At 55.3% G+C, this 22442-nt stretch overlaps 1 protein-coding gene across 4 annotated transcripts in view; it reads right to left on the bottom strand.

Moving 5' to 3' along the window:
• The window catches only part of SEZ6 (seizure related 6 homolog), a 44705-nt gene extending 22676 nt beyond the window's left edge, over nt 1-22029 (bottom strand). For all 4 annotated transcript variants that reach the window (XM_032320112.1, XM_032320114.1, XM_032320113.1 and 1 more), the window contains exons 1-2: nt 21792-22029; nt 145-792 (exon numbers count right to left, since the gene is read on the bottom strand). In XM_032320112.1, the coding sequence (XP_032176003.1) occupies nt 145-792; nt 21792-21846 (703 nt within the window). In that variant the 5' untranslated portion in view covers nt 21847-22029. The remainder of the gene's footprint in view (nt 1-144; nt 793-21791) is intronic.
• Between the last annotated feature and the right edge of the window lie 413 nt (nt 22030-22442).

Here is a 22442-nt window from a genome sequence, read left to right as displayed (position 1 = left end):
GTTCCCATCCACTTGCCTACTGCAGGCTGGCCCTTGGTGCCAAAGAGCAAGGCAGACTGGCATAGTGACAGGGGCAGGGGACTACAGGGGCCCCGCCGTTCCCCCATACCCATTTCCAGATCTCCAAGCCAGCGGGGAGCTGACCTGGTGGCTGGACGGTGGTGATGGTGGTGGTGACAATGGTGGTGGTGGTCTCCTCATCGTCCCCTGAAGCCGTGGAGGTCGTGATGGCTCCCTCCATCCCAAGCCCCAGGGTCTGGGACTTGACCTCTGGAGCCCATGGTCTGCCCATATCTCCAGGACCCTCTTGGGTCGGGGTCCAGGCTCTGCTGGGGGGTGTAGTATTAGGCCTTTCCCCGGAACCCAGGCTGGGTACGGGAGGTAGGGGAGCTGTGATATGATGTATGGGGGGCTCAGACTCCCGGCTCCAGGGTCTTTCTCTGGCCTGGGGGTGAGTGGGAGCTGCAGCCATGGCCGGAGTAGGGCTGGTGAAGACAGGGCGGCTGTCCTGGTTGGTCAGGCGGGGAAGGGGACTCGGGGTGAACGGTGTTGGTGGGTCAGGCTGGAAAGGCAGTGCTGGCCTCAGCCCCTCCTCGCCACCCTCCAGCCCTTCTTGTAAGAATTCCTCGAGCAGTGGGTGGTGGTTGAGCAGCTTCAACGTAGGGGCTGTTGTGACGAAGTGGACGCCTCGTTCTGGCTGCTCAGGTGTGGGGGCCACAGTCAGCTCCCCGTCTGTCTCCTCGATGCCTGGGGCCTGCCCGTCCCCCGTGGTTGGGGTCTCTGAGGAGAGTCCTGAAATAATAACGCATGATCAGAGATTCTCCCCCTCCCCCACGGAGGGGGCACCACAGCCCATCCAAATCGTAGGAGACCCTATGATTTGTTGAGATCCTACGATCTGTTGAGAACCAGGAGCTCTAGAATCCAAGACCCGGGAATGAGATGATATCATCTATTTCCAGGATGTCTCATGAGATATCCTTTCTCCTCCAACACCAGAGGTAGACAGACATTACTGATTTATCTTGCCATGAGTTCCCGCTCTTCTCAGATTTGGCCTCAGAATCCTTCTCAACACAACACTCTGGGCAGCCATGCTTGCCACCTTAGACTGACATGAGAGAGAAATATTTGCCACACCTAATCGGGGTCTCATTTAATAGATGAAGAGACAGGCCAAAGAAAGGAAGTGGCTTCAACCAGTGAGTTGAAGCCCTGAGGTAAGACCCTTACCAAGAAGGCCAGGCCCCACCACAGTGACTTTTCTGCTGAGATTATAGGTCATTCAAGTTCATTTTCTATTCTCAGTGAAGCTGCTGGTCATTAGTCTCAGCAAATGTTTCATATATTTGGGGTTTTGTTTTATTTTCAATTTTTTTCCCTTCATTTTATTTATTTATTTGAGAGAGAGAGTGGGAATACCGGTGGCGTGAGGGGAAGAAGGAGAATCAGACTCCCTGCCAAGCAGGAAGCCTGATGTGGGACTCAATCCCGGGACTCCAGGATCATGACCCGAGCCGAAGGCAGACACTTAACTGATTAAGCCACCCAGGAGCCCTGGGGTTTTGTTTTAGATTCCCTCATGGGTACACGACATCTTTGTTAGGGTCCCATTATGTCCTATTTCTCTCACTTCTCAGTCATTTATCTTTTTTTATTTTTAAATCCTTTTAGAACAGTGATGTGAATAGAGGGGGGAAGAGACAAGCTCTAGAGTAAAGCCTGTGTGGCTTCAAATCCCAAATCCATTCCACTTCCGGGCTGTGTGACCTCAAGCAAATAACCTAAACTCTCTGAAACTTCGTCTACTCATCTGTAAACCAGGGTTTCATTTTTAGGATTAACTGAGGATTAACTGATATTACTTCTTTTCCTCATTTGACACATCTTTCTGAATTCCCATTATCTTTCTTTCTCCGCCCTCCCCCCATTATCTTTCCTGTGTTACTAGCCAAAGCAGGGATAGAATAGTTAGTCCTAATCCATGGCAGACACTGTTAACCAATTTTGGGTATTTCTTGCTGAGCCACATGGGACTTCAGAATCCTTCTCAACACAATTATCCCAGCAGCCACTACCAGTCAATTAGATAGGCTCTGGAAGATGAAACTTAGTTGCTCTTGCTGGTTCGAGGTACAGATTGCTCTGCCATTAATTATTTTGACTTTTACAACCCCATATCTGGACAGATGATGCCTATTCTGCTTGTGGCCCACTAGGCTCTCCAGCTCCTCATCTGCCGGGAAAAGGTCAATGGATGCTGGCTCCAGATTCAGCTCCTGTAGAATTTTGCCTGCCTGAGAAGGCTGGGAGGAGATTCTGATCCTAACAGCTCTCAAAATGGCTGCATGAGCACTTGACGGGAGACACAGCCAGGGCGTTAACAGTTTGCAAGAAGAAGGTTGGTTACTCTGAATGTCTGATGGTGGGGCTGTCATTTCACAGACTCACACCCACCCCATGGATTGGCAGGCACAAGGAAGTGGCAGATGGCCTACATTCTGTTCAGGAGTCCATAGCAGCTCTGATGTGTCAGACAGAGGGGAGGAGGGAAGAGATGTGGTGGGAGAGGTGGGTGGAGGTCAGAGGGCTGGCTCTCCATTGCTTTGGGTCAGAGGGGTCTGGATGCCCCAAAGCACCAAGAAAACAGGACCAATTGCATCTCCTGAGATGTCCAGCAAAGCAGCCCATCTGTGCCTTGGCATTCTGTGCCAGTCACCAACAACACAGCGCCCAGGCAGGCTCATACCCTCTGGAGCACATGATCTGCCAGTGGCCCCGCGTCATTCATTTGAGTCATCGATAGAGGGTCTGAGCAGTGGCTATGACATGCCAGGACATGGTTCCTCTCTTTGCCCACCTCCCAGATGTCACACGGTCTTTGCCAGGTGAATAGAGACTGATCTTAGCCTAGTACAAGGAAGAGGAGCCTTTCTCATCACATAGACTGAAGACCAAGTGTCTCTTTCCAGGATTGCCCCCTAAGAGATGTGGCCTGTGGCTCCCAGGGTAGGTACCTGTGGGATTCTTCCCTGGGGGAGGGAGGGCAAGGAGACCCTCTGCCTCAGGAAGACAGCGCAGCGGGCAGAGCTCCTCCCGCTGGCTGCCAGGTGGGTGCTGGGCAATGGAGCAGAGCTAATGGGCACCTCCCGTGTCACTGTCAATTGCACTGACTGTGTTATCTGGGGGGACTGAGCTCTTGGTTAAATGGGATCGAGATAGCATATCAAAGGAGCAAATTGATTCCGTAATCAGCTGCCACTTGGTCCCGGAGGGTGCTACCCACTGTCAGAGAGGGTAAGATAATCTCCAGGAGACAAGCCATTTCTGGGGACAGGGCATCTCCGGATATCTTGGGTGATTCTGATGGAAGCTTGAGGCCCTGTGACCTGCCCTCCCTGCCACCAGGCTCCCTAGGTTCTCCGCTGGCGCTGAGTTCAAAGGTACAGAGATTGACAGAGAGGGAGCATGTGATGTTGGGCATAGTGAAAGGGATGGCAGGGACCCACATGCTCAGTCAGGCTGTTCTCAGATCTTGTATTATATCATTGACATTGCAACTCTGGAGATGGGAATTACAAAGAACCTGAAGCCCAGATAGGTGGGGTAAGGACTCGTTGGGTCATACAGTGGTGGAGCTGGGGTTTGAACCTTTGCTTAGTCTTCCCAAGATACTAGCCTGTCTCACAGGAGGAGAGAGGAGCTGTCCAGTAGAGAACCCCCCTAGCCAGCCTGAGTGACTGAGGCTCAGAGAGAGAATAGACTTGTCCAAGGTCTCATGCAATCTGGAAGTAGAGCTGGGATCAGAATTTCTAGTATCTAGAACCTGAGTCGAGCCTGACCTGGTCCGGACTCTCAGGAAGCCTCCTGGCTGGGACCCAGAGAGCACACACCCAGTGCCCAAACCACATCTGAGTCTGGACCCCAAATCAGAAACCCTTAACACTGGTTTCTCTGGGCAGGGGCAGGGGCAGGCACCCCTGTGTTCAAATGTCAGCCCAGGAAAGCTGCCTCTCAGAGCTTTTGAGGCTACAGGGACTCAAAAGGGCGGGCAGCACCCCCCACCATTGGGGCAACATTGAGGCAGGCCTGGGGTGGGGAGAGGACAGCTATAGATGAGGCCTCTGCTGTCGGAGAGAATGTGTTGACCCTGAGCGTATCAGCATCCTCATCTTTAAATGAGGATATTACTGCCTCTGTCAAGCAAAGGGCAGCTGCGTCTAAGGCCCCCGTGTAGGACGTGGACGGGTTCCCCCAAGGTCTCCCCACCTGTGTGCTCTGCCTGGTGCAGGAAGGCCCAAAAGCACTCCCAGGGCTGCTCCTCTCTCCTCTTCTCCAGGAGGGATGCAGGGCCTGGGGCCTCTTCCTTTATGAGGGGTGGGTCCGGGGAAACACCCCTTTCCTCCCCGCCACCGCCATCCCCACCCCGGAGGAGCCCCGGAACTCCCCGGCAGCCCCCCGCCCCGGCTTGGCCCTGCCGCCGCCTGGGCCCTCCCCCCGCATTAGCTCTTAAGCTATGCAAATAGACATCGGAGGGAGCCCTGTTTAAAGTATTTAGACGAAATGAAAAAAGGCTTTCATCGGCACTAATGAGCCATTCAGGATGCCTCCCCGGTGGATTCTCTCCCGCTCCCGCCTCCCAGCCCGTGCCACCCCCACCCCCCAACCGTGGCCCCTCTTGGGATTGGAGGCCCCTCCCCTTCCCCAGGCCCAGACTGGGCCTCCCGGGGAAGGCCACCTGCCCTGGCCGTTCCTCCCCAGGGCCCAGCTTGGTAAGGGGAGAAATGGGAGTCGGGTGATCCACACCCGGCAGCCTCTGATTGCATGTGGGGGCGGGGTGAGGGGTTGTCTAGCCTCTGCTTAGGGGAAGCTGGAAGGACTGGGGACTTTTCTTCACAGCATCCAACCAGGTAGGCATTATCGTCCTTGTCTTTTAGATGGGGAAACTGAGGTGCGCTGAGGCCCAGGAGGCTGCCGAGGGTTTACAGTGCTGGTGGGCTGTGGAATTGGTCTGTGGAGGGAGTGATGGAAGGATTGGGGTCACAGTGGAGTGGTCCTGCCTGGAGCACCTGCTGCATGCCTGGAACAGACTCCAGATGCCCCCTCAGGACCAGCTGGGCTGCCCCAATTGGTGCTATTGTTTCTGCAAATCTTTCTGCACCAGCCAGCTGGAAAACTTCAGGTTCCAATCCCAAATCCATATGTCTCACTGCCTCCGTGACCTGGGCAGGGGGCCGCCCGCTTGGGCCTTGGTTTCTCCCTCTGTGGAGTGGTGACATCTGGGTTTGGTGAGGGCCATCTAGAGACAGGCCTCTGCTCCCATCTGCCAGCCCCACCTGGTTCTCTGCAAGGGCAGAAGGGGCCCCTGTCAATCTGGTAGTTCCTGCAGAGGGCCACAGTTGCTGGCCTCCTAAGGAGGAAGCCAAAGAGGGCACAGGGAGGGGAGCCCAGAGTTCTGAGCTGAGGTCAGCCTTGATCCCTTCTTTGTGGTAGCAGTGGCTCCCAGCTGGGGTTGTGGGGGAGGGGAGAGCTTGACAGCAGGTGGGTATACAGGGGTGCCTGGGGATACAGTGGGCTGGGAGCCCACCCCTCTGGGTTCTGGAGGTTAAGCTGGCGCAGCATAAGAATGAGAATTTAATGGGATACATTTATTATCCCATAAAAGTTAATGAGTTTATTCTGGAGGTTCCCTGGCCCCTTTCAACTTTTAATAGGGGATTAGTGAGGGCCTGGCCCCTGCAGACCCTCATTATCCCAGAGCCCAAGGGAGGGAAGAGAGGTTCTGAGAGTGAGAGAGCCTGGGCCCCCAGAGCGGCAGCCTGGTCTCCATAGTGACAATACTACTGGGCCCAGGCCTGCCGCCTGAAATAAGAGACCCCAGCTAGAAACTAGCAGGGCCACATAGGGCCCCTGAGGCCTGAGGTCCAGTTCTGGAGGCTTCTGATTTGATTCTATGTGCTCCTGTGGTATTTACAGCCACTATCCCCACATCTGAGGTCGGTTTGCTGCTGTCTGATTACTTGTATTAACAGGAAAGGCGATATAAACCCCATGTGACAAATGGGGAAACTGAGGCCCAGAGCGGGAGTGTGGTTCTCCAAGGTCACCCAGAAGACATGGCAGAGCCTGAATGGACACATTCGGCCTCATCTGGAGCTGGATAGCTGTCAGGACTCAGTGTTGACCCAGTACCTTCACGTGCCACCCTCCTCCTCCCCTTCCTCTAAGGAGGTTTGTATCATTATCCCCAGAGATAAAGACTCCCAAGTCCAGAGAGGTTAAGTAACACATCTAAGGTCTTGCATCTAATGACTGGAACCCCGAGCTGGACAGCTCCATAGCTCATCTCTGTCCACTCTCTCCCTGGGGCCTCCGGACTGTCTTTCCAGCAGCCTGGCCCCACTATCTTAGGGCACTTGTCATGGGAGCCCCACAGCATGCGGCGATGGGGGAAGGAAGTCCCCATGGTTTCCCATGGGGACAGTGGTTAGAGCGGACACAGAGATACACTCAAAGGGACCTTCTCAGCTAGAACAGGTGCCTTCTTCCTTCTGCCCCATTTGCTCACTCTTCCTTTATCTCTTCAAACCCTCCCCATCCCACTAGGCCCAGCTCCTATCCCCCTTCTGGAGAGCCATCGGTGCTGGCCAAATGGGTCACAATAGCTCCCACCTCTGACCTCCTGGGTGGGGGGGACTTCCTGGCGGGGGATGCTCCGCACATGTACTGATTGGGTCTGTGAGCAAGGGTCCAGCACAAGGCCTCTCTCTTCCCACATCTCTGCCCACAAATGCTGACCCCTGGTGCTTGGCACAAGGAAGGGTGGGCTCAAGGATTCTGCCTGTCTGCATACTTGGAAGGCTCCCTTCTCCCCAAAGTGCCTGGCCCTTGTCCAGCAGGGGTGGGCAGGGGAGGGCAGAGGCGGGCAGGGGCGGGTCCTACAGGGAAAAGATGGGCAGCCATCCCTTGGCAGTTCCCCAGCACAGCCCCAACTGGCAATTGAGGAAGAGTGTCTGCTGACACAAGCTAGTGGGCCTCCCAGTCCCAGACCACCATCTTCTTCTCTGCCACCGTTCACCTTCTCATCACACCCTTCTACTACCCTCTCTTGGTCAACCCCTGGCAGTCCAGTAAAATCTGGAGTGCAGATATGAATAGAGGCACCCCTTCTTGGCCAGGCCCCAGGCAGGGAAGACACTGATCCCCAGAATCTGAGCCCACGGAGCCTCTGTGAACATCTCATCCCTCCCTCATTAATACAAGAGGAACCTGAGTCCAAAGGGCTTTCCCAGGTGATGCAGCAAACTTGGATCAGGGCTGGGGGTCAGGATGTTGGGGCTCAGGGAGCATCTTGCCTAACCGCTCTGAAGAATAAACTCTCTAAAACTTCTGGGGCTGTGTACCATCTGTAGGCATACCTCTGGGGACAGAGAGCTCACTACTTCATAAGCTGCCAGGGGTAGATTTGTCTCCCAGCATCGTGGGTTGGGGTGGTGGATAACCCTGGGCTTTGGCATCTCAAGGTTGGGGTCTTCTTGCTAGATGGAGAGAGCAGGTGTGGGGGTAAGTAGAGACCACCAGCCAGGAGTCAGCCCACCTGGTCCTGGTCCAGTCCCTAATAGGCTGGGGTCCCCTGCACAAATCGCTTCCCAAACCCGAGTCTCCATCTCCCCACTGGTAAAATGGGAGAAGTATCTGAGGACCCTGGCAGATCTCACCTCCCAAGATCCACTGAGCTAAAGAGGACTTTGTGAATAAAAATATGGAATGTTGGGGTGCCTGGGTGGTTCAGTGGGTTTAAAGCCTCTGCCTTCAGCTCAGGTCATGATCCCAGGGTCCTGGGATCAAGCCCTGCATCGGGCTCTCTGCTCAGCATGGAGCCTGCTTCCCCCCCCCCCCCCGTCTCTGCCTGCCTCTCTGGCTACTTGTGATCTCTCTCTCTCTGTGAAATAAATAAAATCTTAAAAAAAAAATATGGAATGTTACTGTTGATTGAAAATCTGTCACATGTCCAGCACCATTTGAAGGGCTTTACCAGCATTAACTTGTCCAATTCCCACAATAACTCTGTGAGTTACGAACTTTCATTATTCCATTTTACAGACGGAGAAACTGGGACTCAGGGAGCATAGTTCGCAAGATGACTAATTTGAATATATCAGATTCAAACACAGGGGTGATCCAGCCCTGGGGCAGTGCTATCTAACAGAACTTTTTGTGATGAGGGGAAACATTTTATATCTGTGTGTCCAATATGGTAGCCAGTAGCTACACATGGTGATTTGGGCCCTTGAAATGTGGTTTGGGAGACTGAGAGACTGAATTTTAAATTGTATTTCATGTAACCGAACTTACATTGAAATAGCCACATGTGGTTATTGCTATCATAACGGAAAGTAGCTCAAACCTAACCTTACCTCCCATAGTTTTCACCACCTCTCAGAAGGGAAGAGTCTAGAGCTGGGGTTCTGGAGAAGAGTTAAAATGGCATGGCAGTCTCTGCTTTCCTCCTTTAAGCTTAGAAAACTGGGGACTGGGGTTGGCAGGGAGAAATGACAAGGAGCCCTGGAGCTTCTTCAGATTTTCCAAAAGGTCTTATGAGAGCTGGGCCTATCATCATTCACCCTTTGGGGAGGATGCGTGCTACCCACCAATGCTGTTGGCTTCCCAACCTTGGCTGAGCACTGGTGTTCTGAGGAGTGGGGTGTTTGATGGGCAATTTTGGAAATACAGATAGAACCAGTTTAGGAGGGCTTTGTGGGTGGCCAAAAGCCAGGAAGCCTTGGTCTCTTGGGATACAGTCCAGGATGGGACCAGGGTGTGTGAATGTCCAGTGACAATGTCCTCTTGTGCTTTGTTGGCTTGCCGCAACTCCCTGCCCAGTCATTAGCACAGGGGGTAGGGAGCCTGGCCTGTCCCTCCACAGGGCTCCCAGGGCAGCCCCAGAGCAGCTGGCTGACCTTGAGGCCATGGCCTCACAGTTACTGAGCACCCTCTATGGGCAGGGGAGGACCTTTGAGAGAGCTGTCTTCCCCCGCTGGAGCATCAGCCTTTCATGCTTGGAATCAATATTTTCCGCTTTACATATGAAAGAACCAAGGCTAAGAAGCAAAGTAAATCATCCCAGTTCATAGTGGAAGAAACTGGCGAATGAGGGGTTTGAACTGGGTCTGCCTGTTCCCCCGTCTGGGCTTGAAATTTCTACCACACTGGGTTGCTGCTTGTGTATGCGTGTATGAGTGTGCGGATCTAGGGGTATATGTGAGTGTGTGTATGCGGATCCAAACACATGCATGGGCTGTAAGTCATTACTATTTGTCCCTGCCCATGGATGGCACACCCTGGAACATGGCTGGCTTCCTACAGTCCTCAAGCTCCAGAAGGCACTAGCTCCCAGAAAGGATGCACTTTTCCCCAAGATGGCCACTGTGCTCCCTCCTTTTTACTCTGCCCTTTTCTTGGACCGTAACCTGACTCTTTCCAGGACCATGTGGCCTGGACAACTCAAGGGTCTGGGTACGTGGGCTGGGTAGGGGGCAGTGGTGCGGGGGTATGGGGAGACAGGACTCTGGACTGCAGGGGGGCGGCTTTCTTCCCTTCATCCCACTGCACCCTTTCTCCCTTAAGGCTATGACCAGGGGCCCAGGGTAGAGGGAACTCCCAGCTAACTGCCATGTTCTCTGCTTTCCAATTTAAAATCTAATATGGTCTTGCCACTGCAGAGCTGGGGGATGGAGAGGTGATTAATGAGGCCTCTGGAACAGTGTCACCTGCTGCGTGCTCCACCTTCCCCTGTGGCCCTGCACTCCCCTCTCCTGCCTGCCTGCTGGTCCTGGGGACCCAGGGGTCCTAGCCCTGCCCACCCTCAGTTCCTTGGGGCTGGGAAAGTGACACTGAACTTGGGGAAAGGATGGGGGTGGCCCTAGAGGGAAAGGATAGGGGTGGCCCCGGAGTAGAGGTAATAGAATTGACCTCCACCCCTGGGGGAGACCAGAGGAGTGGGGGAAGCTGCTGGAGTCCCAGTGGCCTCACCTCCCTCACCAGCCTGTTAACTCATTAATCTGCCATACTCCACCCCGATTATGTCGCGTAGTGTGGCCAGGGCAAGGGAGGGACTTGGCCCTGAGCTGGATACTCAGGTCAGCCCTCTCCCAGCTCTAATGCTCCAGTCACCAGCCTGTTAGCAGCAGGGAGGTATTTCTCTGAATGAAAAACCTTGGGAATGTTAGCTGGGCCGAGGAAGGCTGTGAAGGCAGGAGCTGCATTCTCCCTGGAGCCTGTGCTGGGGCCAGCTCGGCCCAGCCCACTGGTGAAGTTGGGGAACAGGAGTTGATCTCAGGAGGAACAGCTATCCCCTCCTTCTTTTGCCCGCTTCCCTCTATCTACCTACCATGGACAGTTCCTCCCAGCCGCCCAGCCCAGCGAGACCCGGCCACAGGGTGTCAGGGCCTCAGAGTGGGTACCTTCCTGAGTTCCAGACCAGCATCTCTGGGCTGCTGCCCTTTCCCTGAAGTTCAACAGCTAACACCACTGAGGTTGCTCTCAGGGCCTGTGTTTGACATGGAGTGAATGAACAGCGCGGTAGCCCGAAGATTCTGAGGCTTGTTTTGTGCACAGAGGCCAAAGTTATGTCCCGGACCTTGTGATTTTGGCCCTGTGGCTGCTTTTGTGAGCCGCCTCTGAGAGGAGATGGCCTGGGAGAGTTGGCTAGGGATGGAAGGGAGCTGAACCCAGACCTCTGGGCTGTCCTGGTCCTTAATGCTGCTGTATGCTTCTGGCCACTCTCTGCCCAGGAAGTCACTTGAGTGTCTGTTCTTAGCTGTGAAGCTGAGGAGCCTGGTGAGGTCTTGTCAGAACTCTGACTCCAGCATGAAGGTGGCTCTCTCCACTGACAAGCTGTGTGACCTTGAGCTTGTCTTGCCTTCTCTGGATCTGTCCATTTTTTTTTTTCTTTTTAAAAAAGATTTTATTTATTTATTTATTTGCCAGAGAGAGAGAGAGATGGAGAGAGAGGGAACACAAGCAGGGGGAGTGGGAGAGGGAGAAGCAGACTCCCTGCTGAGCAGGGAGCCCAATGTGAGGCTCGATCCCAGGACCCTGGGATCATGACCTGAGCAGAAGCCAGACGCTTAATGACTTAGTCACCCAAGCGCTCCCCGTCTCTTTTTTTATAGAGTACTTGGACTCTGGTGTTTTAGAGTCTTTGGATAGGTTGGGTGGAGACTCAGCCCCGCCTTTGCTGGGGCTGGATAGAAGGCTGTTGGAAGGAGAATGGATGGGTGGATGAAGGATTGTCAGGCTAAGTTCCTAATGGGAGTTCCCACGCTCAGGAGCTGATGGAACCACTTGGGCAGGAGTATATGTGCGGGGTTGGGAGAGGGCTGACAGCATGGGACACTGTGCTCTTTTGACTTACCACTTGCCTTCTGTATGGCAGTGGAGCTCAAGATCCTCACCTCTCTATGTTGGTCAGTATTTGTTGAGAACTTGGAAGACTAGGCTGTGTGTATGTGCGTACACATGTGCAAGTAATTATGTGTTTGTGTTATGTATGAATATATATATTATGTGCATTGGGGGAAGACAAGCTGGGAGGTGGGGGATGGAGGTGTGAGAAAAGAACCCCGGGAGGGATTGAATATTTTTGAGCACCTATGGTGTGCCAGGATCTGCTGGCCTATTCACCCACACTGCTTGATTAATTTGCCCCATCCCATAGTTAGAGAACTTGACAGAGGTGGGAAGTGCTCTAGTGGGTCCCAGAAGCTGACCTGGGGCTATCCCTGCCCTGCTAAGCTCAAGAGACAGGCAGAAGAGAGACAGAGGAACAAAGGCCCTCAGAAAGAAAGGGCGTTCAGAGCCCAAAGGGCAGGCACCCACTCCAAGGAAGCCAGCTGGGGCTGCCTCCCTGCTCCGTCCTCTTTGGACTGCTGTATCCTAGCCCCTTTCAGCTGGTGCCAGTTTCCAGAGCAGATGAGGCAGTGGTGGGGTGGGACCCAGGAACACCAAGAGTCTGGGGCTGAAATCACTTTGGGAAGTGCCAGGGCAGCACCAGAAATCGGGGGTGGGGGTCTTGGGGGGAGGTCACCTAGTCCAAGTTAGCCCCCTACACTGAAGTTCCCGACACTTTGAGCCCCCCTCTGACTTCAGCTTCTATGGGCGAAGACCTAGGAGTTCTGGCCTTACTTCCAAAGAGCTTAGGGAAGAGTCACTGGAGACCTGGGCTCTGCTCTTAGAAGCCTGGGGAGAAGGGAGGGAGAGAACAGCCTGGGACCTTCTCCCAGCCCCAAGCAGATGGGATGGAGCCTAATCTGCCCCAGGGTATGGGCCCTGAACCTACGGACAAGCCCAGGCTCTCCTTGCCTCCATAGACTTGTAGGACTGAGGGGAGAGGGCCTTACCTACCCAGCATTCCAGACTGTGAGGCTCCCCAGCCTCTGCTCATCCTCCCCACTTCCCCAGCAAGCTGAGTGGGGGAGGGGAGGGGTGCAGAGCTACTAAAAATAGCAGCAGCAGCGCCAGTTACAAGTCTCCTTGAGGGGTCAGTGGAGCCCAAGGTTGGGGAGGAAAAGAATGGAGGGGGCTGCAGGGAGGGAAACACACCAGCCTCAATTGGGGCCTCTTGTGCCTCCACCAGGACCACAGCCCTATGGTGCAGAGATAGAAGCATATGCAGGGACACACGGACACGGACACTCAGGGAAAGAAGAATAAGCCAGGTGGAGAGGCACACAGATGCAGCTCTTTGCACATCTGGGGCTTTTTCTTCCCAAGACCCTCAGGAATACCAGAGAGATCCAGCTCTGCTGCCCCCAACCCTTCAGCCTTCTCTCCTGTCTCAACCTTGTTTTGACCTCCAAGGACTCTGCCAGATTGGGTGTGTGGTCGCTTTGAGTTGAGAGGGCTAAGTCTTCCTTCTCTGATCTCTCCAGTCTCATCTGCTTGAAGCCCAGGGTTGGGAAAGTCCAGTGGGCAGTGTCAGTGACACGGCTGCAACAGCGACCAGACTCAGGGTACCACGCAGGTGGTTTGAGTCTCAGGAATACCACCTCAACTTAAGCAGCAGGTGTCTTCCTGGCCTGGCTGGTAAGGACCCAGCAGGGCAGGACTAGAGATCTACCAGGGGATGGGCAAGAAGTGAATGGGCAATGAGGGAAGAGGAAGAAGCAGAGGCAGGATAAATAAATAAATAAATAAATGACCTCTCTCAGGCATGCCTTGTTTCATCCCACCTTTACACCTTTGCCTGGAGATGCCAGAGGCTCTTCTGTCCTCAAAAGAAGGCGACTCTCTTTCCCCCATTTCCTCTAACCAGCCAGAAAATAGGGCCTCATGACAGGAGGGGGCCTGCCAGCTGCTGGACCAGATGTTTCAATTCACGAACACATCCCCTTGCTAGATGCAAATGATTTCTAAGACAGTGTCCATCAGAGCAGCAAGTGAGGGTCGAAGGCCCTTAGAAGCACCCTGAATCCAACCTTCCTCCCTCTGAACTGCTAGTCTCACCTTCCCGGTCAGGCCTGGACCAGCTGGTGCTCCCTCTGCATTCCTGCCTTAACAGTCTGTCACTGGGCTCTTCCACTGACAATCTGAAAATCAGCCCTTCTTGGTGCTGGACAGCTCCGGATCCCGGAGGACACCGCCCCAAGTGGGGCTTTTGGTTTCCTTCCAACACCACTGGCTCTGATTTCCTTTGATCTCCGTGATGTTCAGTGAAAGGTGGGACAGGTGCCATGAACCCCCAAGGAAATGGAGGCAAAGGAAAGTGACGTGAATTGCACAAGCTCACCCAGCCAGCAAGAGCCAGAACTGGGTTTAAGTCCTGGGGGGTCCTGGTTCGCTGAGCACTCTTCTGCTCTTCCTTAGAGGATGTCCCCTCCTCCCTGAGGCAGAAGTTGGCTCTCCACACTGCCCCGATAACCCCCCTCCCAGGCTCTGGGACTCCCTAGGCACCTGCTGGCTGATGGGACCCAGGCCAGACACTCAGCAGGTGGCTGCTTGGGGGACAAAGGAGCTGGTGCTCAGCTGCTGTGCTGGGAGGGAGGGAGAAGCAATGGGGGGTGGGGTGGAGGGATCTGGTCTAGGAGTGGGGAGAGGCAGGGTCTGCTTCTGTGCCTTTAATAGGGAGCAAGCATGCAAAGGGGGGGGCTAAAACAGCATGCAAATGAGCATCTGTGTGGAGGGGGTGCTCAGTGGTTCAGGCACTTTTCATAGGGGCTCTCCAGTTCTGTCCTTCCAGCCCAATGACCAGCTGAAAGGAGGATCCTGAGGGTAGAGGGAGGATCCCGTGGGGAGGGAAGGATTGGGGGACCAAGGAAGATGCTGAGGTTGATGTCAGGATTCTGACTGGGATCCTGGAGAGGGCAGGGGATGTGGGAGGGTTGGGGGAGGAAGGGAGAGACCCACTGCTTGCATTCTGCAGCATGGACATGACTTGTTGCCAGGAGGGGCCCTGCAACTGCTCTTTTTGGGGGTTAGGGGACACCTAGTCCCAGCAAAGATGGGAAGAGTTGTGATGAAGGGCACCACAATGGCCTGCCCTAAGGGTCCCAGAGGCTTACTGGACCTTCAAAGACCTAAAAGGTGAGCCCTCTAGCCTCAGACAAGAAACTGACCCAGAGCAGTCCCTGGCTAGGAATCTCCTGTGCTTCCGAAGGCCAGGGGTTGGATCACGTAGGTGCTGTTTGGCATTTCATTTGTATCTCATTTCATTAAAATCAGAGGGTCCAGGTCTAACTGAGAAGGCAGTGACAGCTGAGTTTATCATTAAGAAGGCAGCTCCCCCTCTAAACTGGGTTCCTTTAGGGCGTTGATCATGTTGTATTCCTACTTATCAAACACCTGATGAGGCTGGATAGAAGGCTGTTGAATGGAGAATGGATGGGTGGATGAAGGATTGTCAGGCTAAGTTCCTAATGGGAGGTATTTAGCTTTTAGAGGACAGAGAGCCCTCTGGGCTGGAGGATCAGGAAAAGAGGGTGTGGGAGAACAGAAATAAGCAGAGGGACACAGGATAGCATTTCAGGAATGGAAAAATGGCTAAGCAAAATTGTAGAGGTTGGCCCAAACAAGACACGAGTGGGGTCTGGGGTTTACCCTAGCATCTTCAACCAGTCTCTCCATGGCCCTCCCCTCCCATCACCACTCAGTTTCTTCTCATCTCTTGGCAAAGTCCCTTGTCCCTGCTGGGACCAGCCAGGACCTCCCCCGGCCCTCCCCCCACCCCTCTTGCCGGTCTGCCTGCCGGCAAGACTGCAGACTGAAGCTGGAGACCCAGGTTGTTGTTGGAGAAGCGGCAGATTTGTTTGCTCCAGAGCCCACCGAGAAATCTCAACAATCAATGGCCAACAACACTGCCGGCGGCTGCAGCATCGATCTCCCCTCCCTGGGCTGGCAGCTGGGTGGCAGGTAGGCAGGTGGAGGGAAGCTGGGGCAGGCTTGGCACCCGGCCCTGTCTAGGAGCTGAGTTGAGCTTCAGGCAAGTTTGGGCTTTCCTGCCCGGTTGGGGGGAAGGTGGGGGAGGGGTGGGCCTCAGCAATGGGGCTAAGGGGTTAGGCTGGGGCAGTCTGGAGGCCAAGACAGGATTAACTGGTCCTCTCATTCACCAAGGTCCCCAAGACCAAGATTCACTTGACTCCTAGCCTCTGCTCTGGGCTCCAAGTGTCTGAAGGGATGTTTGATTCATTGCCACTAAGAACTGAGCAAGATAAAATATCCCTAGTCTACAGCAGCAAGGAAGAGAGTAGACAGGAAGCTAAGCCACTGCCATCATCAGAAATGTGCAAGAAGAAAGTTAGGTGATATTTACAGTTCTGTGCAACCACATGGGCTTGAACTTGGTCTATGGAATGCAGGTAGTAACTTCTATCTAGAGTTGGGATGATAACTAAACGAGCTAAGGTATGGAAAGCGCTTAGTATGGTGCCTGGCACAGAGCTGGTACCTAATAAATGTTTGCTAGTATTGCTGTCATCATGGTGATGAGAATGAGTGATAGTCGCCTGGGTTCCCATGAGCTTGTACTAAAGCTTTGCCTCCATCTGGGCAGCACTGGACACAGTGCTGTCTGTAGCCAGGTTTTGCAAAACAGGGAGGCACTTTGGAGTAGCCTACTTAATGGCAGTGAAGCCCAAGTTCAGTGACTTAATCTCTCTGAAACTCAGTCTTCCCATCTGAAAAGTGGGGATAACTAATCTCTTGTATTAAATAGAAAGAGCATGTGAGGGCACCTGGGTGGCTCAGTGGGTTAAGCCTCTGCCTTTGGCTCAGGTCATGATCCCAGGGTCCTGGGATCGAGCCCTGCATCGGGCTCTCTGCTCAGCCAGGAGCCTGCTTCCCCCTCTTTCTGCCTGCTGCTCTGCCTACTTGTGATCTTTCTCTCTCTGTTAAATAAATAAATAACTAGAAGAGCACGTGAGAGGCTCGTCTGAGGGTTCTGGGCCAAGCCTCATGCTTCAGTACCTGGCTGTGGCATGAATGAGAGAAGTATGGATACAGGTACTCTAGGGACTGTTCTCTCAGGAGAGGTGGAGGGAAGCTGGGGCAGGCTAGGCACCTAGACTGTGAAAGCTCTGTGGACATGAATTACTAGATGACCCCCAGACCCTCACTTTCCCATTCAAGGACATGCTAGGCTGAGAGCTGCTCCCAAGGTTTCATGCTGGCCCCTCTGAGCTTTGTGAGGATGTCTGAAGCTGAGATGGACGGGGAGCTATGGTGAGAAGTCTGACAACATGGGGTTGCCCCTCCCTTTCATTAGTCCTTAATTTCATACAGGGCACCTCTCTCAGCTGGCAGAGGTGGTAGGCAGGTGCTGTGGGAGGGAATCAAGAAGACCAGGCTCTGGGCTTACCTTCACTGCTGTCTGCCCGTGCAACTCTCATGAAGTTATTCAACATGTATTTAATGTCTGTCATATGCCAGGCTCTGTGCCACAGGGGACACAAGCAGGGGTGGCTGGAGACAGGCTTGAGCTTTCTCAGAATGGCCATCAGCATCCCACCCCCAAGCCACCTCAGGCTGACGATGTGACAGCATAATTTGTGGAACGAAAAAACTAAGTCAAGGCTATAATTTATAGTGGGGATAATTGGCCAACTGTTAGGAAAAGGAAAAAAAAATCCTAACATACAATCTATGTAAAAATAGTGTGCTTGCTAGGCAAACGCAGCCTCAAGGCACAGGCTCCGCTGCTCTGCCCCCACCTCTCCTTACTGACCCTGAACTTGATCCAAATAGGACTTCTTGGAACTGCCCCGAGAGAGAGGGGCTGAGCAAATCAGACTTGGTTGCCTCCTTTCTGAGCTCAGTCTTGCTCCTTGGAGAGAAACAGCAAGCAGCTGGGCACTTGAGACCTAACAAGATGGGTACCCTGATGAGGGAAAGCGGGGGCTGGTGGAAGGCCGAGAGACCCCTGACCCAGGCCAGAGGTCCAGTCGGATGAGATTTCCCCTGAAGAACCAAAAATACTGCTGAAGAATTGCAGGAAGTGCCAACCAAGGCAAAACCCAAAGCATGAGATAGAGTGAGAGTGGCCCAAGAGGGGAAAAGAATTTCATGCAGAAGGAATGGAAAGAGCCCAGAAGCTGTTGGGAATTTGGATGGTTTGGTGGATTGATTGGCCTAGCTGGGTGAGTGGGCTTCCTAGACCTGGTGCTTCCTGCTGGAATTAGTCTGGAAGGGGACTTGAAGACCCCCTCTGTCTTTCCCATACCTCCCAGCTGCTGACCATGGCTAGCAACATTGTTTCCCCCATTCCCCAGACTCTTACTTCTAGATCCTGGCTCTTTCTCCCTCAGAGCAGGCCAGGAAGCTGGGGGCTCAGAAATCTGCATGACTTGACAAGCCCTTGGAGGCCCTGATATGCTCCTAGACTTGGCAACCATCAGGTGGTGCAAATGTACGTTGAGCACTCCAGACAGTGGAGACTCAGAGAGGGCAGAGGTGCGCCTTGGGCCACCCAGGGGGCCTGTGCTCTTCACCATCAGGGCTGAGAGTTCCTTCACTAAAGTAATCCCTTTTTTCCCATCTTTCTTGTTTGGGGGGGTGGGGTCCCCCGCTCTGACACTTCTGCCCAGGTGGGGGCGTAACATCCCTGAGCGGAGATCATCCAGCACATACAGACCAAATGGACTAGGAGGGATGGGGACAAGGAGGGAGGGGGCACGCTGGAGGACTTGGACATCTACGTCTGGGTGGAGGGAGGGGGTAAGGAAGCTGACATTCAGAATTCCTCCCAGCATTCAGGCAGCCAAGGTGGGAGGGGCATGAAAGCTCTAATTAAGCCCAGTTTCTAATTAAGCCCAGCCCCTGTGTCGCCTCACTCCCCATTATTGTCCCCAAGGCATTTTAAGCTGCCACCCTGCTGAGGAGGCTGGGACAGCCGCCAAGGCCTGCCAAGCCTGATGAGCCTAGACCCAGGAGGGGCAAGAAGCCAGCCCAGACTTCCCTTCTAGTCTCTGGGTCCTCTAGTCTCCTCAGAAGCCTAGGCAAGCCTCTTGTGTACCATGTCTACCTCTGGGGCTCTGAGTGACATGTGACTGCATCCCATGGGGCCTTATCCCCAGCAGCCACTTCCTGCCCCCAAAGTGCCAGACTTGGGGCAAAGAGCAAGACCTGGCTTGGGCCTAGGCTGCAGCCCCCAGATTTTGAAATGTACTGTTAGAATTCCACACCTCCCATCGAGTCTACAGGAAACCGCAATTACCATTTTAGGTTAAAGCAGCCCTGGTTTGTTAACCCTTTCCGCACTGAGACTCCTGAGGCCAAGCCCTCCTCTTTCTCTCCTTCCTCTTCCAAGCCTTGCCTCCCAGACACCATCCCCTGGTTCCTGACAGAGAGAGCAGTCCCTGTTTGTGGTCCCCTCCCTCCCTCCCTCTTTCTGCCACACACTCTCATCAGAGTTTAGAGACTGGAAGCATTGGGTCCAAGGTCACAGGGCCAGCAAGGCAGTCTCTGTCCCAGGAGAGACCCTACCCCACCCCAGTCTGTACCACTTCCACCTTCACAATCTCCCCAGGCCACATTCACACACGCAGAGTTTAATTAACTTTATTGATATTCAGAAATTAGGAGAATGACTAAAGGTAATTGCTCATTAAAAATCATTAAACTGACACAGCAGGCCCAGGCACACACCACCCCTCCCAGAGAACGGCTTTCCTCCATGTGGCAGGATCCCTGGGGTACCATCCTCTGGTCAGGAGGATCACGGTGGCCCACAGTGGCCCTCAAACCAGAGACCGATATTACTGCACCCTCCCCCGACCGTACAACTGCGGGGTGGGATCCAGAGAGGGGTTGAGCCAGGCCCAGGGTGATCTTACCCTTCCTCCCCCCACCCCACTTCTAAGGCCTCTGACATCAGAGGCCCTTGTGCCACTTCTGGGCGGGTCCCAGGGCATCTCATGGGCTGCCCAGAGCTGTCCCTCAACTTATGTGTGAGCAAAACTCTGAGGTGGGGGCGATCTTGAGGCCACAGGCCTTGCGCTGTACCACCTAACCCTAACCCCAGGTCTTTACTGCTCGAGGCCTGCCTTCTCATGGCTGGAGCTCCCAGGAGCCCCGAGATGGCCAAATGCTCTGCCTCTCAATGAGACAACTCAGTCCCCCAGCCACTAGGACCTGGAATCTCCACGGAGATGGAGGGGCATGCCAAGGCTTGCTCTGGTCCAGGTCCTCTCTCCTCATGCCTGGCACTGCATGGCTGCTTCCTTTTCTCCCTTGGGGAGTGAAAATAAAGGTCTTGCCCAGCAGGTGAACTCCTAGCCCCTTGGGCATGTGGCCCCATTGGCATTGGAGAGGTCCAGCTAGGTCAAGGAGGGATCCTGACTGGGGGCACCCAGACTCTTGGCCACAGTGGACAGATTCCTCCCAACACTTGCACACTTATGCCCAGTGGGGGTCCCCCAACTCTCAGCCACACCAGCCATCCATCCTCCTGGAGACCCACAGTCTCACTCCAGCCCTGCAGGGAGCTCTCTGGCATAGGCTGCGCTGCACACTAGCGGCCTTACACACTCTTCTCACTGGCTCACTGCTGAGCCCTCACCCGACATCCAGACCTCCGGAGGGGCAGACATCCTTGGTTGGACCTGTTATTCCAGACACACTGGGCCCTGGTTCACATGTTCACACTCAGACCCACACACCTGCAAAAGAGGCTTCAGACACAGGCTCTGCGCCCCAGGGGAGGTGTCCAGAGCAAGATGTGGCCAGACCTGGGAGTCCCGGACGCCCAGGGACATCCTCAGATGGCTGGGCAAGGATGCAGGCTTCTTCCTTCCTCTTCCTGCCCCCAGCAGGGTGGGGTTTTGGGGGTCTCCTTGCTTTCCCCCACCCTCCAGCCCACAACGTGAACACTAGGTTCTGAGTTCTGGGCACCAAGGGAGGACCAGGCGTCAAAGGAGGAACAGAGGAGGGCAGCCAGGGGGCGAGGCGAGGACACCCGGCTCCCTTCCACCCACACCGATCCAAGCCTGGGAGTCTCAGAGAGCAGCTTCTGCGTCCCTAGGGACGCAGAGCGCAGAAAACTGCCATCCAGAGGCCCAGCCTGGGCCTGGCCCCGCTGCCCTGACCTCCAACGTGGCCTGAAAAGATCCAACGAGTAGATTAGAAACTCCCACCTTCTCCCCACTCTACATCAGAAGCTATGAACCATATACTTTGAGGGACAGCAGGTCCCAATTCCAAGCAAGGTGCAGGCGAGCCCACCAGACTACCGGCTGCGGTGGAAGAAAGACCTGGGGGTCTATAGCTTTGGTGAATGTTTGTTTGAGCCGGGGCCGCGCAGGTCCCGTCGAGACTTGGAAACCTTCCTTCCCCAGAGGCATAGAGCCTTCATCCTCTCCCTAACACTCCCTTGCTGCTCACTTCAGGCCAAGCTTCCCTCGACCCGGGACCAATTAAGTTGGAGACCCGACTGCGAGCAGAGGACCGGAGGCAGCAGGGTAGGGTGCCTGCTCTCCTGCGACGAGTCTGCGGCCGTGGCGTGGGCGGGGGCTGAGCAGGTCCGCGGGCCGGGAGGGAGGAAAATCTCCGGGAGTGGGCAAGGCGGAGAGTGCAAGGAAAGGACTTCGGAGAGGGAGGCTCTGGTGCAGAGTCCCTAGCCCAGGACCTCAGCCGTTGCGGCCCATCAGAGCAAGTAGCCGAATCTGGGGGCCCCGCTCCCCCGAGTTTCTCCCTGGAATTGTACTCTAGGTTCCGACTCCGGCGTGGCTGCGCGAAGCGGAGGGAGGTGAACGACTTCCCAACCCCGGGGTCCGGCCGCCATCCGGCTCCGTCCCTCCGCAGTGAGGACGCGGGGGGCCCCGGTACGGGCAGCAAAGTCTAGCGAAGTTTGGCGGGCAGTAGGGAAGGCGGGACCACGGGCGGCCAGCAAGACCATCCAGACTCACCGCCCCTTGCCCTCTCCCCCTTCCTGCACGCGCCCCGGCGCTGCTAGACGCCTGGAGTGTGGCGAGGTAGCGCGCGGGTGAGCGCGTGAGTGTGTGAGGGGAGGGGGTGGCGTGATGAATTGCAGCAGAGAAATCCCATTAGATCCGGGGAGATGATTAAAGGCGAGGTCTTGGCCGGGCGCGAATGGCGGGAGCCGCGGCAGCTTCCCGCCGGTTGGAGCCCGCGCCCCGCCCGGCTCGGCCGGCGCGGGGGCCAGCGCAGCCGGCAGAGCGCGGTGCTTGCGCTGGACAGCCAGATGCGCGAGGCTGGGCGGCGGTACGGTCCTCTCTTCCCACCCCCGGGACCCCGCCCCCGCCCCCGCCCCCGTCCTGCCGCCGGACGCCGGGGTCCCTTACCGTGAGCCAGGAGCGCCAGCAGTGAGGGCAGGAGCAGCAGAGCTACCGAGCGCATGGTGCCGGTTGCGGCCGCGCCCCGGGTCGGAGCTACGGCGGGGAAACGGGGGGTTAGGCGGGGCGTAGGCGCGGGGGACAGCGGGGTCCTGCCGGGTAGAGGGAGCGGGGCCGCCGCCGCCGCGCCGCCAGCGCCTGACAGAATCAGCACCACGGCCAGCGCCTGGCGTCGGCGCCGGGGATCGCCGCGCGGGGCTGGGGGCGGGGGCGCGGGAGGAGCGTTTACCGTAAAGTCTCAAGCAAAGGCGCAGAAGACCCAGCGGCGGGAGCACAGGCTCCCGCGCCACCGCCCGCTCTGAGGAAGAGCTGCCCTGTTCAATGTGGGCACACGGCCTCCTCCCTTCCGTGCTGCCCACGCCCAGCCAAGCCTGCCACCCTTTCCCTTATTAACAGCCTGCCAAGGAAGTGGGGTCCTCACCTGATTTTCCATGAGAGAGCAACCACCTCTCCACCTCTCTCCACCCCATCCTGGTACCTGAGGGCACCAAGGGTGACCTGGGAAGATGTTCTCGAGTGAGGCAGCTGGTGAGGCCTGCGTGCCCTTGTGGCAGCTCCGTCTTGGGCTCATAATGAAGATGGCTTTTGAGCATACAAAAG

Source organism: Mustela erminea, chromosome 18 (genome assembly GCF_009829155.1).
Source record: "Mustela erminea isolate mMusErm1 chromosome 18, mMusErm1.Pri, whole genome shotgun sequence".
In the NCBI taxonomy this organism is placed as follows: Eukaryota; Metazoa; Chordata; class Mammalia; order Carnivora; family Mustelidae; genus Mustela; species Mustela erminea.
This window is presented reverse-complemented; position numbering and strand designations above follow the sequence as displayed.